The 16,119-nt window shown below is 27.4% G+C and overlaps 2 protein-coding genes across 4 annotated transcripts; one reads left to right on the plus strand and one right to left on the minus strand.

The window, feature by feature from the left end:
* The first annotated feature begins 427 nt into the window (after positions 1-427).
* LOC122716008 (prion-like-(Q/N-rich) domain-bearing protein 25) lies at positions 428-11,169 on the plus strand. Of its 3 annotated transcripts, none has more exons than XM_043938682.1 (9): positions 662-763; positions 5,049-5,483; positions 5,959-6,087; positions 7,297-7,437; positions 9,118-9,246; positions 10,029-10,289; positions 10,369-10,464; positions 10,533-10,604; positions 10,686-11,169. In XM_043938682.1, exons 2-9 carry the CDS (start codon positions 5,357-5,359, stop codon positions 10,763-10,765), a joined length of 1,035 nt encoding a protein of 344 aa, XP_043794617.1. In that variant the 5' UTR covers positions 662-763; positions 5,049-5,356; the 3' UTR covers positions 10,766-11,169. The 3 variants fall into 3 exon arrangements, with proteins under 3 accessions (XP_043794618.1, XP_043794617.1, XP_043794616.1); XM_043938681.1 differs by lacking the exon at positions 662-763 and adding an exon at positions 770-1,030; XM_043938683.1 differs by lacking the exon at positions 5,049-5,483 and having other exon boundaries at positions 428-763.
* Positions 10,809-15,853, minus strand: LOC122716007 (glucose dehydrogenase [FAD, quinone]-like). The gene is made up of 5 exons (XM_043938680.1): positions 15,045-15,853; positions 13,669-14,024; positions 13,213-13,578; positions 11,909-12,273; positions 10,809-11,569 (listed from the first exon to the last, which is right to left on the minus strand). The coding sequence occupies exons 1-5, from the start codon at positions 15,620-15,622 to the stop codon at positions 11,207-11,209; spliced, it is 2,028 nt and encodes a 675-aa protein (XP_043794615.1). The 5' UTR covers positions 15,623-15,853; the 3' UTR covers positions 10,809-11,206.
* Between the last annotated feature and the right edge of the window lie 266 nt (positions 15,854-16,119).

The following is a 16,119-nucleotide window of genomic DNA, read 5'->3' on the forward strand; positions in this document are numbered from 1 at the left end:
ATATACATTAATAAATAAAATCATATTAATAATTAATATAATGTCAAAAATTGAACTTTAAAATTTATGATTTTAGTTAATATTATACAATATATATTTTATAAAAAAAATTTATATTTAATGAATAAAAATTAAAAATTAAAAATTTTTTTCCAAAAGAAAACAAAAATTGATAAGATTTTCGTTTATTATAAATTGTGAAAAAAATTTATTATAAATTCATTGATCGAATTAAATTATGCTATTGCATTATTCAGTCAGTCTATATATTTAAAAGTTTCAGACACTGAATCATCGATGATCATTCAAATATTTTCGTCATCGTTATATTAATCAGGAATATAAAGTTTCTGATGACACATGTTTATACGCTGTAGTGTATTATTATCGTGTTGCGATTTCAGTGCCGATGAGCGATTAGAAGATGACTCGTTCTCGTGCGCTGCATTCACAGGAAACTTATCAACACGTACCGATTAGATAAAGCCAGACGTGGAACATAAGAGAACAATCTTTGTTAGACTGGATGAGACAATATTGAGAATCATCTTTGTGAGTTTCGAAGAAGCAATTTGAAAAAAGAACGAAAGAAAAGAAGAAAGAACGTGTGAAAAAGCAACGAACTCGTGTTGAACGAGGAAGATGGCGGACTTAGTAAATCGTCTCACGATGGGAGGTCTTGCGCTGTTGATCGCTTTCTGCTTCGTTGTACGAAGTGCAGTCGTCATCGCGCACGGACAGCATGAACATCTATTACATAGACGTGAGTGTTTACTGGCAGTTTCTTCGTTATCTTGTGAAAAATCGTGATATTTTTGGTTTCAATTACACTACAATGTGATCGATTATTATTTTTAAATATGTGATAAATTTTCTAAAATATTATTTGTAAAAAAATTGTTTACACTTTGTATTTCAAGTTCAAAAGCAATTTGAATTTGAAATTTAAATTCAAAAATTTATTATATTTCAAGTGTTTAAGAAAATGTGATGACGATTCTTCAATAATTTATATCAATAAAAGTTTCAGGTATAATTTGATATTGTAATTATAAATAACAATTGATTTTTTATTAAATCACATTGGCGTCAATGATTGATATTACTTATGTGATATTACCGATGTGTCACAGTTTACGAATCAACGATCGTTTTAAATGAAAATTGAAAAAAAATCTGTTAGTGCTTGATCTTGTCCTTTTTCCGATAAAATCTTCCAGTACAAGTGAATTTATGATTCTCGTGTTGTTTCGTTCCTTCATGATCGAGTGATCCTTTCTTCGGTTTCGTGGGGAAATACGAAGAGGCCGGATCTACGCTGTTGGTTCTCTTCACAGTTAAGCGAATGTTGGCTTGGAATCGTACATAATTAAAGAACAAGGGAAATCGTTTCCTTCCAACGTTTGATATTTCGATCTAATGCTCTGTTTTCTAAACCGGATTGCATCTTAAACAAAGCTTATCACTACCTGAAACCTTATTATGAAATCATACCAAACATGGAAAAAATGTTAACACTTTATCCTCTAAAACATATGATAAAATGCTGTTTAATTCTCTATTCAGAGAATGATTAATTTTACTTAAAATCTCTTTTTTTAAATTCTGTGCTTTTGTCAACATATAAATTTTAACTATTTTTTAAAATTTTTTTCTTTTAATCATATAACATAAATGATCGTAATTTATACAACTAATCAAATTATCATTTATCCTAAATAATTTTTAATTTTTTGTGATATATGTAGATTAACATATATATATACATTTAGTAATACTTTAATTCGAATGTAATTTTAAAAGATATAATATACATATATATACATATTGGATATTTATACATTTATACCAATTATATATTATAAAATTTAAATGTATAAAAATTTGTAGAATACAAGTAATATGTAATATTATAAAGCATAAAATATTCAGTTCAGTATTATAATATATAATATTATATAATAATATATAATATAATATATAATATTATAATATATAATATAATGGTTGTGATTTGAGAAAACATATCTTTATTTCATTTTTTTAATCTTATTCAATATTATTTTGCTTAAATATATTCAATCTATTTATAACAATTCATTTACATTAGTTAGCTTAATTTAATGTTAATTTAATTAAAAATAAACAATTAAAAATAGATTACATATTATGTAAATAGAAAAAGCTTGTATTAAAAAAAATTGAAAGATAATTATTCTTAATTAATAAAAAATAGTAAATTTTGTGATCATTTGTGTTAACCTAGTTAAGATTAAATGATATTTATTCAAGAATTAATCAAGATTTTATATAATTTATATAATTATAATATAATTTTCTAATAAAATATCATTGTTTAAAATACATGTGACAATGAATGAATCGACAATTACGATAAAGTGTACAAGTTGCGCAAAGATTTTGATAGTTATTTGTAAATCATTGGCGCGAGAAAAAATAAATAAAATTCCTCGAAGTAAATATGCACTATACAATGTCGAAAACAATGAAAATGAATTCAACGTGATATATAATAATGGCTTCTGTTTATAAAACTAGTATCGTTGCGTAATAGACTGAAACTATGGTAGCAAAATATGTTAACCTTTCTTTCATCGATCGGCAAGCTTCGAGTTGGAAATGACTGAAAGATGTCATCGATAATTACTTAGAAAATACTATATATTTAAAAATTATACTATATCAATTATTTTGTTTTTTTTAACATTAAATATCAAAATTGAAAAGATTTCTAAATACTAATATAGTATTTTTGAAACTAAACTACTTATTTTAATGTAAAGAAAAGATTAGCTACTTTTACGATTTATTTGAATATTGCTAATTACATATGCTATTATGAAAATATTGTGTAATTAAATTTAATTATGATAACAAAGATTTAGTGCATATTTCTTACTAGTGAATATCATGTCATAAAATATGTGCGTAAATTACTTAAATACAATAACAACATAACCTATCGGAAATCGCATCGATTGTTTAATGATCATGGATATACATAATGGGTGATATGAGTAAATGAGTTAAATTGAAATCGATATTCAAATTGGAAAGGAACTTAATTTTGCTTAATTACAATTGATAGAGTTTAAATGGTATCATCTATATTATCCAAGCACGTTTAACCTGATTTAAGTTACGATCGTTAGAACATGCCCTACTTTGGTCAATGCCTATAACAATGGCAACGAATTTTCAGGAATGGAGTATAATAAGATTTTTGCATTAAAAAAATTAAATGAAAATCAATTTTAAACATATTTTATAAAAATTATATATATTTTTATGATATAGAAATTTTCCATTTATCAGATAAATATGTAATGTATGTATTTTCAGACAATTTTTAATCTTATATTTATTTTCATTATAATTTAGAATATTTGTAAATAATTAATAATTTAGTAATTTTTTTATAATTATAATTGTACAATAATCTTGAAATTTTTTAGTTATGGTATTAATATATAAAATAAGTCATGTAACATAATCATTTAAAATAAACGTAAATTAATTATTGCATGAAAAATATTTTATTTAAAAATTTCATGGTATAGAAGAAGATAATTTGATCATAATTTTTTGTAAATGTATGTATAATAGAGAATGAAATATATAAAAATTAATTTTGTTTTTTTAAATGGAATTATATATTTTTTAATACGTTAATCATTGAAAATTGTGATTCCCTATAACAAAATTATTAAGCTATATAATAAAATATTATTAATAATTTAATTAGAATTTTATATTATGTGAAAAATAAAACATAAGAGTGTTTTGTTTTTCATATAATATAAGTTCATATAATATAAGTTTTCATATAATATAAGTTCATAATATAAGTTTCATATAATATAAGTTTTACAAAGTTAATTGATTTATCTCTTAAAACTAATAATATTTTATTATAAATATATTAATATATATATATCTATATTTCTTTTATAGGAAAATTTGCATCGATTAATTTATTAAAAAATATATGATTCTATTTAAAAAAGGATGAAGATTGATATATTTCATATATATCCATTTATAAGAAAATTAATAAAAATATCAAATTATAATATCAACTTTTCCAAAAAATCTTTTTTCATACAAAAAATAATTTACGAGTTAATAAGAATGATCATGGTATGTCATTTTCAATATTATTATTAATTATATAATTATCCAAATTATCATTAATTGTAATATACATGCAAAAATAATTTTTTTCAACTTTTTAGTATAAAATTCCACTGTGCATCACATATCGATTAGCAAACTTGAATTAAATATTTTCCTAAAACATCGTTTTAGAAAAACCAGATTATTATTCATCAAAATCCATTTCATAAATTCAAAAATTTGAATTATCCAAAAAATTACAATTGTTTTTGGGAAATGCATCGTGATAAAGAATCATTGTTGATTAATTATTGGATTGGTGAAAAAGTTATATTGATTTTTGATTTTGAAAAGAAAAAAAAACTTCACATAGTTCGTATATCGTATATCATATATACTTGTGATCATAAAATCATTTTTTAGTAGTATAGTAATATTCTATGTTTACAAAATATTCTATTGTTGAATTTAAAAATAAATGTAAATTAAGCATTTAAACATAATATAAGACAGTCTCTGTATTTTCTTTCTTATATTACATGAATAAAAAATCATGAAATGAAAAGAATGAAAAACATTTGCTACATTTTTTTTTAAATTAACATTGAATGATAATAATAAGAAAAAAATATCAATAAAAAAATTGAAATTTATTTACAATATTCAATCGAATTTTGAACTACAACATACAACTACATAATAATATAGTTGTATGTACATAAAATTTTATACAGATTATTAAATTTTATACAGATACAAAGATTTCATAAAGATTTAAAGATTCATTCATCAAATTAAATTGATTTAAAGATTTGATATTTGAATACACAATTATATAAATTGATTTATATTTATACCATTCACCAAACCAATCATTATCTTCTATAATAACTTTCTCACCAACTCAATAGAATTTGGTGATAATCACGGTAGACGAAGAGGACACAAGTGAACAAGCGCTGTGAAACGATGCCGTCATCTAATCTAACGTGAGCCGCGCCATCAGAGCGGATCTTCTTTGTCGAGTTGCGTAACACGCAACGATAGCGAGAGCGTACACAGAAGACGATGAAATATAACGAGTGAAGCATTGGTCTGGCTAGATCAAGATCAAGCAGCCTGGCGGGAGATCCTTCTCGAGATCATCGGGAATGACGACCATTCGATTTGGGCCGATGAAACGACGCCGAGAGGAAGACGTTTCAACGGCGGTACGAGAATGACAACGACCAGGACGGTGGTCGGGATCTCGAGGATCCTGGTCCTCGTGCCTGTCACCGTCTGCGCGACCATTTCTTACGTCACTGAACAACCGCCGCGATGCAGCAACCGAACACCGCCACTTCGTATGTATATGCGACCAGAGTTGGGCATTAACGTGCTGAAAAATTAATTAGTTAAAAATTTCGAATAAAATTGCTTTAAAATGGTAAGTTTGTTTAAAATAATAATAATAATAATTTATTCGCAGCTTTTGTAGTTTTTCGTATAATTAATAGTGATTATCTCGATAATTTGAACGATTGAATTATTTATCGAAGTAATTTTATTCTTAATTTTAAAATTTTGCCCATCTCTATCACGTAGACCCCTGTGCTCGACCCACGATCCCCTTTAGAACCCTATTCTTTAGAAATCTGATCGATCTTTGTGCACAATTAGATAATTAGTTCTGTTCACGCTGAATGAAACATACGCTGGAAGCACGTAGCATGTGACAATGAATATGCAAATTTGCATTAAGACGATGCATTATTACGTTTTCATCGTTTGGATTTTAAAAATCATGCGTGTAATATGAATTTGCATGAATTTTTTCAGAGACATTGGCGAAATGTCAATACGACGCTGATTGTATGAAGAATGCTTATTGCTGGAACCAGGAAGCCTGTTTGTGCAAGGAAAATTACATTGTCTATAAAAATCGCACGCACGTGGAATGCCTCAAAGGTAAAATTTTTCTAGAATCTTTCGTAGTTTCTTTTCTAAAATCTTTTGTTTCTATTGTCAGTGTTTGACGTTGATTTGATTACGTGATTAACTCATGTTTTAAATTATGTGATCCTTATATGTTCTCATGTATGTGTTTATTAATAATTTTTTTTCATGATTTATCTTTTTATTAAATTGTTGATTTCAACTTTATTTTAATTTTTTCCATGCATTTATTGAATCGAATAAAAATGATAATGATAAAAGATAATATTAGATAATTTCTACGAGTTTTAAAAAAAATTTGAAACGTATATTATTATTTAGGGAAGAAGAATAATAAGAGAATTATAAAAAAAATTTTATCTATAACTAGATATAATAATCGCATAAGTATATCTTATATGAATTCTACTAATGAAATAATTTCAAGAGAACAAAATCAACAATTCAAATATTATTTTCAATATTATCTTTATTTTTCAAATATAACCTTGTACAAGATGGAGAAAAATTATTAAATTATAAAATATATGATCTATTACTCTGCTATAAAAAATATTTCCAGTTGAAAATGTATATAAAAAAATAGTAAAAATTTAAAGATTGATTTTTCATATCAAAAGAGATCTAAATATAACCTATTATGTTCTACGTGCACAAAAATTATTATTAAAATCAAATTTCTCAAAATATATAAATGAATATTTTTGCGAATTGACCGTTGAATACATTACAGATAATACATTTATATATAATATAAATGTAAAAGTTGATAAACGAACGATCAGATTCATCAACTTTTTTCTCGTCGCCTTTTGTCAATCTTACCCAATAAGAACGAATAAGTTGATAGATACTTACTAGACATTGTTGTTAGATACTTGGAAATTCCACTCCAAACATTTATTTTTCAACGAAAATATTGAAAATCGATTATACCTATTTGAATAAAAAAATTCGATTAATCACCGTTCTCAACGGTAAGCTAGAACGTAGTGTCACCGACCTCGAAAAACGTGATCCTACGAGCATCATCCTTCGTCGGTGTTCCAAGCCGTCCCTTTCTCACGGTCTTTCCGTCTTCTAGAGCGTGTCGTTCATCATGCTCGCCGGTGCGACAAAAATCAACTATATTTCCTCGATTTTCCCACGGACAAGCCCCTAACGAAATGACAGAACTAGCATGAAAATTGGGATCGAATTGACTTGAGAATTTATTTCCAGTTGCGAATGCTATCGGAGATCCTTGCGAGGCGGACGTTCAGTGTCGCGTGACCTTCGCTCCTTACTCGGAGTGCCGACAAAATATCTGCCAATGCTCCGATGGTTCTCACTACGTGGAAGGAAGGTGTTACGAGTCTGTAGGTGAGTGCACTTTACTTCCTTTGCGTTTCCTGAATCTCATCGGCAAGGTGAGTCCCGCTATAATTATTTTACCGCCTTCGTGAAAACGATTCATCGAATCGAGTAAAATGTATTTGCTGTGTAATATCTTTTAATATTTTAAGCGAGAATTTAACGGAGAATTTAATGCGATTACTTCGTTAAATCGGGCGAGTATCTAATATAAGTATCCTTGAAATATTATTCGAACATCTACGAATGATATTTTTAAATTCATGTGTTAATAACGACTAATTTAATTCTATGTTTTATTTAAGAAGTTAAATATAACAAGAAGTAATGATTTTCAATACTTTTTTTATTTCATGGTATACGTAAATTAAATTTACGAAAATTCTTTGGCATATAAAATTTATTATATTTATTTGATTTGTTGAAATTGGAGAATGAATATATTTTTTTAACAATTGATTTAGAAGAAATATATCTTTTTTTTTTGCTTTAAAGTGAAAATAAAATAATTATTTTTCCAATTAAACAACATTTAATGATATGCCAAAAAGAGTTTTGTTCAATTTTCTTTTTGAAAATTTTTTCTTTGATTTATAATAGTTTGTAAATGAGAAAAATAATATATAAAATTATTTAAATATATAGGATGAATTTAATAATTTTGTTCGATAAATTTATTTATCGAATGATTTATTTTCCATTTATTTTTACATTAGATGAAATAATGAAGTAACATAGCTCTATTTTATGTCAGTCACGTATTTTTATATGTTTGTCTTATTTACAAACTACTATATATTTTTTTTCTTTAATAATTTTTATTAAATATTATACTTTTATTTGAGATTTTTTTATATGAAGCTAGTTAATAATGATATAATATACTTGAAATTATCAGTTAAAGAAGTACAAATATTTTTATTTATCAATTTCAAAATTTTTTTTCTCCAATTCTGTTCATTAAACCTTATCTTATAACAGGTCGTTAAATTTTTAGCTAAAATAAAATAAAAGATATGAATATCAATTTAAACAAACGTTAAACAAAGAATATTAATTTTAAACTTTTGTTTTTTCTATTTTTTTCTAAAATATATTATTTGCGAGAAAGATATTAGAAATCAATGTAGTTACTTATTATTCTCTAATTTACGTACAAAAATTTGTCAACTTTTCATGGCACATTAATTTGATTATTATTGATTAAAAATCATTGAATTGAAGCCATAAAATTAAGATTATCTGTATCTGGTATTATAGAAATGATAATTTAATGATAATAGAATATTGTAAGATACGTCTACGATTTTTCTATCATTTCAATAAATTATATTCTCAAATAATTCTTTGTTTTAATTTTTCTAGAATGAAAAAAATAAAATAATGCATTTCTCAAAGTTTGATTCATTATTGAAATGGCACGAATTTTCTATCATTATTACATTATATAATTATTATATCCATATATTATTTTAATTTTTAATTTTATATACTATATTATTATTCTTATATCTTTATTAAGTAATATTATATTTTATTATATTATATTATTTTTATTATGATGATTTCAGTTATGAAAACTATTTATATACGACATAATCGTTAAGGTATTACAGCTCTCTTTTTACAATGATGTCATAGTTTCAATTTTTCGTTTACAAGCTCTAATCAAAATATATTGTTGCTCAGGTCTAGGAGAGCCTTGTCAAACGCACCGGAATTGCTACATCAGAGATAGTTACTGCGTGACAGGATATTGTGCGTGTACTTTGAAGTATCATCCTAATCCTCGCAATGATGGTTGCATACCAAGTATTGGTAAGTATTTCCAATCAATTTATTTTAGATGGATAAAATTTCAAATGGTTTTTTTCCCTTATAATCGACATTTGAAATTTGAAATTTGAAGGGATAATAGAAAATAGAAAAAGAGGAATGGATTGCAAATATAAAATTTGAACTTTGGATTTATTAGGATATTAATGAAAAACTATTCAATTAAAACTATTATATTCGATTCTATGCAAATGTAACTATCTTTGGTGCAAGTCAAATATATAATAGATATCAGATTTTGATATCTGTAGAATCTCATCCTATAAAGAATATATTGTATATTGTAAAACTTTCAATTGCAAATATTAGTTTTTAAATTATAATCTCTTATAATCCAATATTCAATTAATTACAAAATTTTGTAATTTTGTTTTTTGTTTTATTGAAACATGCTCAAAATAATAGCAATTGCCACATCAAATATTTTTATTTGCAAATTGGTTTTTTTTTAATTTCTTAAGAATAAATGTTATCAGAGTTTTGATAGATTCTAGATATATTTTATAGATACTAAGATAAAGTTAGATTGACTATTTGAAAGAAATTGATTTTAATAACACACAGCATTCGATGAATTTTTAATGTATGGTATTGAAAGATTTTCATTAATACTTCAGAAATTAATAAATACCCGAAGTTTTAAAATTTTAGATTTATCTCGATTAAAATTTTTTGGAATTATAGCTTTTCATGTGATTTAATTAATTCTTTCGTGACGATAGAACACAAAGAATAAAATCGAAATATTTGCATGTTTTTGACAGAATTAGGAGAAAAATGTTTCAAGGATTACGAATGCGTGGCGGAGAATTCGAGATGCATCGATATTTGTTCGTGCAAAGTAGATCATGTACTATCGAAGGATGGCAAACAATGTCTGAAAGTTCGCAATTCTGTGGGGGAATCGTGTCAAGAGAATTCTCAATGCCAATTAGGCATCAAAGATTCTGAATGTGGACCTGATGGTAAATGCAGTTGCATTGAGAATTTCCATCAACGAGGCTCCGTATGTTTCAGAGATATGAGTGAGTACCACTGGGATAAATCGAGTGTCGATAAGATAAAGAAAAGAATTCGTAAAGAAACGTAAAATTATTATTTTAGTGTTGAACGATCGATGTCAAAGTCATAGAGATTGCGTCACCGTCACTTATAGGCATTCCAACATTACCGAAGTGATGAACGTCGATTGCATAGACAGTATGGATTCATTTTTTCATCCCTAAACGAAAATTATATTTCTCCTGAGAACATTGTATTTTTTTCAGATACATGCGTTTGCGCCAAGGATTACATTATGTCAAAGGAATTATACGATTGCATCCGATATAGCGACAATGGTAATTATTCTTTTTTTAAAAAGTGAATATTATTTTCATATTCTCTATACCGAATTATAAATAAATTCTATTTATTTTCAGGCGCTGAAAGTACAATTTCTTGGCAACAGATTTTTCGAATTCTCCCTTTTATATTTTTCGCGACTTTTTTGATACTTTGAGCATCGTGCTATTAGAAAAAAGTCTAAAAAAATAATACAATTGTTTATAATTTTATCAACGTATAATAATGTTTTAATTGTACAATTATATTTATTCGAATATTTTTTGTTTTATTGTAAATACGTTATATTTATATAGATAGAAAAAAACATATCGCTACCAAAGATAAGTCCATTTCCTCTGTGTATTAACTATCAGTCGATTCATATTTATTCACATCACAGAACAATAATGACTTTCTCTTCTTTTGAACGCGGATTAATAAATATTATCGCATAACATGACAATGACAGGTCGTGTAATTATTTTCATAGTAATGTTATACTAGAATGGACAACAATGAAAGATAAGTTATATGAAAATATACACATATCGATATTATATTACTATTGTTAACATTTGATATATTTTTTTTTTTTTTTCCTAAATTTTCCAAACGTTTAATCGAATTCCGAATTCAATACTTTCCAATCTTCTTTTATCATATCCGCAGCCTTTTCAGCGATCATATAAGCAACCGCATTCGTATGGCCTGTTACTATGGTAGGGATTATACTGGCATCCACAACTCTGAGACCATTGATCCCGTGCACTCGTAACCTGTGATCCACTACACCAGAGTTCCTCCTTGGGCCCATCTTACACGTTCCTACGAAATGACCTAGGGTCGTGGTCACTTGCCGAGCAACACAAGCCCAATACGGATCTGTACCGAACGGGACATGTTTGCATCCTGGAAACGCAACTGGCAATAACGTCGCATTGAAACGTTTAAACGCTTTGGTCGATGCTACTTCTATAGCCTGAAAAATTAACTTTAAATAATTTCATGAAATCGATAAATTTTCTGAAAGGAAGAGCGTGAATCAAAAAATTCAATAAATTGAATAAATTGCGAAGTTTTTAGAAATTTAAAAGTTTAAAGAAATGATGATTATCATAAGCGGTATTAGTAGTATAAGTAATAAGTAATAAGTATAAGTAATATGATGACAGTAAAAAAAAAAAAAAAAAAGCGACAGTCGCAATAGTAAGGCGTGAAATAAATATTAAAAGAATGCATAAATATGTACTGAAGAATCGTGATTGTGAAGTACAAGGTAAACAGCTACCAAGATAAATGTTACATAGAAAGTGAGAACCTTTTTAATGCCTCGAACCATAGTTCTGAGATCCTCTTCGTGTTCGTAGTAATTTGTCTCGAAAATAGGTCGATCAAATGGATCACAAGTTTTCAAGGTAACTCTCCCCCTACTTTTCGGCTGCAAGAGGACCGGAACAATGGAAAAGGCGTCATAACCTTCGTAACCAGTAAAAACTTCTTTGTAAAATTCGTTTGTCAAGCCCAGAAGCCCTCTGTAACTACCCGATATATCTCCGGTTAGAGCGCTTATACCTAAAACCAGTTCAATGTCGGGAACATTTGTTTCTTTCGTTTCGTTTGAGATTGAACGATTCAAATAATCGGAATTTACTGTGATGGTAGTAATATTTGGGGGAAGAGAAGCTGGAAAATAAGAAAGCATATAATTAAATACAAAAATATGGATGCGATATTTCTTTGAAAATTAATTCTTTCTGTAAAAAGTTTTAAATAGTCAGAGAATATATCTAGAAACTAAAAATATGTCTATATAAATAACTTTTGCTTGATAGTTCTAGTAGATTCTTCCGTTAGCAATTGCTTGACATTTTATTTAAATTTTAAGCAATTTTATTTCAAGATTTTATTCATTTTATTATGAAGTTTATTATGAAGAGAAATTATGAAAATTGTTATATATTCTTTTTTTTAAATATAATATATTACAATTTTCAATATATAAATATGTTTTATTTTCAAGAAATAAAAGAATTTTTCCCAGATCTCAGTATTATTTATATATCACAATTATTCTTACACAATTAAAAAAACGTAACTCCAATGACTTTAACCTTGACATATTGATGCTTACGCCACTACCGATTTCAAACGTTGATTTCAAGAAATTATTCGTTTCAATTATATCTATTAATAACAATATTTTCATAGATACGAATTATGCTTGAATATATTTTATTATGAATTATAATTATATTTTCCATTTACTATCTAAATTTATCTTAAATCTAACTCAAACTAAGATTAATTCAAAACTAATATATAATATACTAATACCTCAAATTCACTATACAACTACAAAAAATCTTAAAAATGCAATACAATATAATTCAAAAATTATGATTGCTATAAGAATATATATATCAAAATTCCAAATTGAAAGTTTATAATTTACTAATTCACAATTGTTTCAATAAAAAGCATAACTGCAAATTTTAAGTTATTATTGTTGTCAATCTGTATCATATCTATTAACTTTCAATCTATGTAAAACTTTTTGCAAAAAGAATCAACTTTTGGAGAGATACGCTTACGCTGATTACAATCCGAAGAGATTTATATTACCTTTTTTGTCATTGTAGTGATTCGTATCACGAAATTCCGTATTATTAACTTGAAATTTTTTCATTAGCCGGATAGATCGATCTTCCTTCGTATCGATAAACGCAAGACACTCTGCTCCTCCGGGTACTGTTAAGGGGCCAGTTCCTTTGACAAAATAATCCAAAATATTGGCCAGATTCGAGGCAAGCCGGGGTTCGACAATAGACACGCTTTCATTTACGAGAAAAGTCAACACGGACATGCTGACATGATCTTGGAGGTTATATCCGACCGGCAGATCCTCGATCGAATCGATATTCAAAGATTCGAGGTGATCTTTCGGTCCTATTCCAGAGAGCATTAACAATTGTGGTGAATTTAAAGTGCCTAAATAAACGTAAGAAATTTATCTTTCGAAACGTTTTCGTAAAACGGTTTTTACGATCTCTACGATATGTGTAAGAAATTTTGGGTCACCTGTTGAAAGTATTATCTCTTTATTAGCAGAGACAAATCGTTTTCTGCCATTTTTAACAAATTCGACGCCCACGGCCACTTTTTTCTTTGGATCGATCACGATTTTTGTCACCCTGGACAATTTGGACAAATGGAAATTCCTTCTGTCACGAATGGGCTTTAAGAACGCTTTGCTCGCACTAACTCTATGTCCGTTCCTGAGATGAACCTGCGCTGTCGAAAAACCAATTACATTGGCTGCATTGTAATCGATTACGTCATATCCCAATTCCTCGCCACCGCGAAGAAAACAATCTCTCAAAGGAGAGACGTATGGAGAAGATATCACGTCCAAATATCCTCCGTGGCCATGAAATCTGGAAGATCCGTGTCAAATATATTATTGTATAAATATAAATTAATTTATATATATATATATATATATATATCATATGTCGAAATTTTCATTTTTAATTGCTAGAAATATTCTATTTAACGAGCATTATCTGAGACACTGACATCCTCTTGTTAAAGATTGTTAAGCAAACATTGGCATGTTGTCACTTTCTAATATTTCACAGTTCAGTCACGTATTCGCAATTAGTACGTTTTACAATTTTGTTGTCTTTAATACCTATATTGCAAAGGTCGTATTCCATTTATATTTTCAATCGAATTGAAACAATGTAGAAAAGTATGATTTTCCTATTATTAATTTTATTTTAATAGAATTCAGTTTCAATACGAATATAATAATATTTAATCAATTTAATTGTTAATTATTATTATTACATTACAAAATTATTTAATCAATGATATATCATCTATTGTTTGCGAGATTTCATTTTTCTTTCTTATTTTCTATACATTTTCAATGAATTCTCATTTAAATTTTCTTTTTGGTGAACAAAAGATATGGTAATTTTTTGAACTAAGTTTAAAAGAATACGATAAATACATCATTTATTAACATCATTTAAATTATTTAAGATATTCTATCCTTGGTTTTACCAAATATAATCGATGTTATTATGACAGGATATACATTATAAATTGCAGCCTTGAAAAATTTGATTTTACATTAAAAATTTTCATAATAAATTTCTTTCAGATCAAATGCTTTTCATGATGAAGGATAATTTTTGTAATGGATATATAAATATAAATATTATATTTTTTTATTACCAATTATAATTTTGATAAAAATTATCTTTTTAAAATTATTGCACAGATCATATATAATCTATATATTTATTCTTTAAAAATCGCAATTCGAAATGCAATCTCTCTATTATATCACGAATATATTATTTTATATATTTTATATATTATTTTTACATCGAAATTGAATTTCTAATATAATTTCTAATATAATTTTCTAATATAATAATATCTACCTTATATCTTGATCCAGCAATTTGCAATTTTCCGATTTGATAAAATAGGGAAGCACGTCTCGATAACTCCACCCTGGGTTGCCTTGCGCGGCCCAATTATCGTAATCGTTCGGCGATCCTCTCGAATATATCATGAAATTCACCACAGAGCTCCCTCCGACCGCTCTACCCCCTGGCAAATTGCAACGACCATCCTTCATCGACAAACAGTAACCACCGGTCCCATCCACATTTCGGGGTCTCGGTTCACTTCTGTGCAGGCGGACGTAGTCAGTGACATGCAAAGCCGGAGCAAGCAATGGTATATCTGTGAGGAAAATCTCGTCTTTGCCCTCTTCGAGCAGCAACACGTTCCACTGCGGATTTTCCGTCAACCGATTCGTCAAAACGGAACCCGCGGAACCAGCTCCGATTACGATGAAATCGTATTCTTCGGAGAAATACGTTTCATCGGGGACCGAGTCATCTTGTCCTTTTAGAATTCCGAGAAAAAATAAATAAATAGTTTTCAAAATTGTGGGAGGGATAATGGATTGTACGCAGGACAGATGCAAGGCAACTATCAATAATTTTAACATTATAGAAATTTAAATTGGTAAAAAAAAAAAAAAAAGAAAAATAAATATTAGATTAAACGAGAAACACTTGTTTGTCACTTTGGCACTTGTCACAATAGTAGTAATAGTAGTTTTATATGTCTGAACGGATACGTTATTTTAATCGACGTTTAAAGTATATTTATTTGATTTGAAAATGATTGGTTGAAAAGCAGCTCGGTTGAAACCTCCCATCGTCATCGACTCCCGCGATCTTTGTGCTTCGTTCGAACCGAAATTGCTCGACACGATCGGTATCTTGCATGAGAGACACCTAGAATTCTTGATGGTGTTTGTATTGTTAATATGGTCAAGGTATAATGACGCGAGTCGCATGACAGATGTGTATAAAATGAATTACAGAAATAAAGAAGTCATTGAACGAATGACTTTTCAAATCTTTCTCGAATAACTGTAAATTATATAAAATTAGTGAAAATTGATTGATTGCAGAAATATTGTGATTAAACTTTCAAAGA

The sequence above is a fragment of the Apis laboriosa genome, unplaced genomic scaffold, assembly GCF_014066325.1.
Source record: "Apis laboriosa isolate Shangri-la unplaced genomic scaffold, ASM1406632v1 scaffold41_cov147, whole genome shotgun sequence".
Lineage (NCBI taxonomy): Eukaryota > Metazoa > Arthropoda > Insecta > Hymenoptera > Apidae > Apis > Apis laboriosa.

Excerpts from the sequence above, each read along its gene's own strand:
- LOC122716007 (XM_043938680.1), bottom strand. The coding sequence starts at position 15,622 with ATGTTAAAATTATTGATAGTTGCCTTGCATCTGTCCTGCGTACAATCC. Across the intron at positions 14,025-15,044 it reads TTGCTGGATCAAGATATAAG|ATTTCATGGCCACGGAGGAT; the intron begins GTAGATATTATT and ends CGGATCTTCCAG. Across the intron at positions 13,579-13,668 it reads AGAGATAATACTTTCAACAG|GCACTTTAAATTCACCACAA; the intron begins GTGACCCAAAAT and ends ACGTTTATTTAG.
- LOC122716008 (XM_043938682.1), top strand. The coding sequence starts at position 5,357 with ATGACAACGACCAGGACGGTGGTCGGGATCTCGAGGATCCTGGTCCTC. Across the intron at positions 10,290-10,368 it reads CGTATGTTTCAGAGATATGA|TGTTGAACGATCGATGTCAA; the intron begins GTGAGTACCACT and ends TTATTATTTTAG. Across the intron at positions 10,605-10,685 it reads CATCCGATATAGCGACAATG|GCGCTGAAAGTACAATTTCT; the intron begins GTAATTATTCTT and ends ATTTATTTTCAG.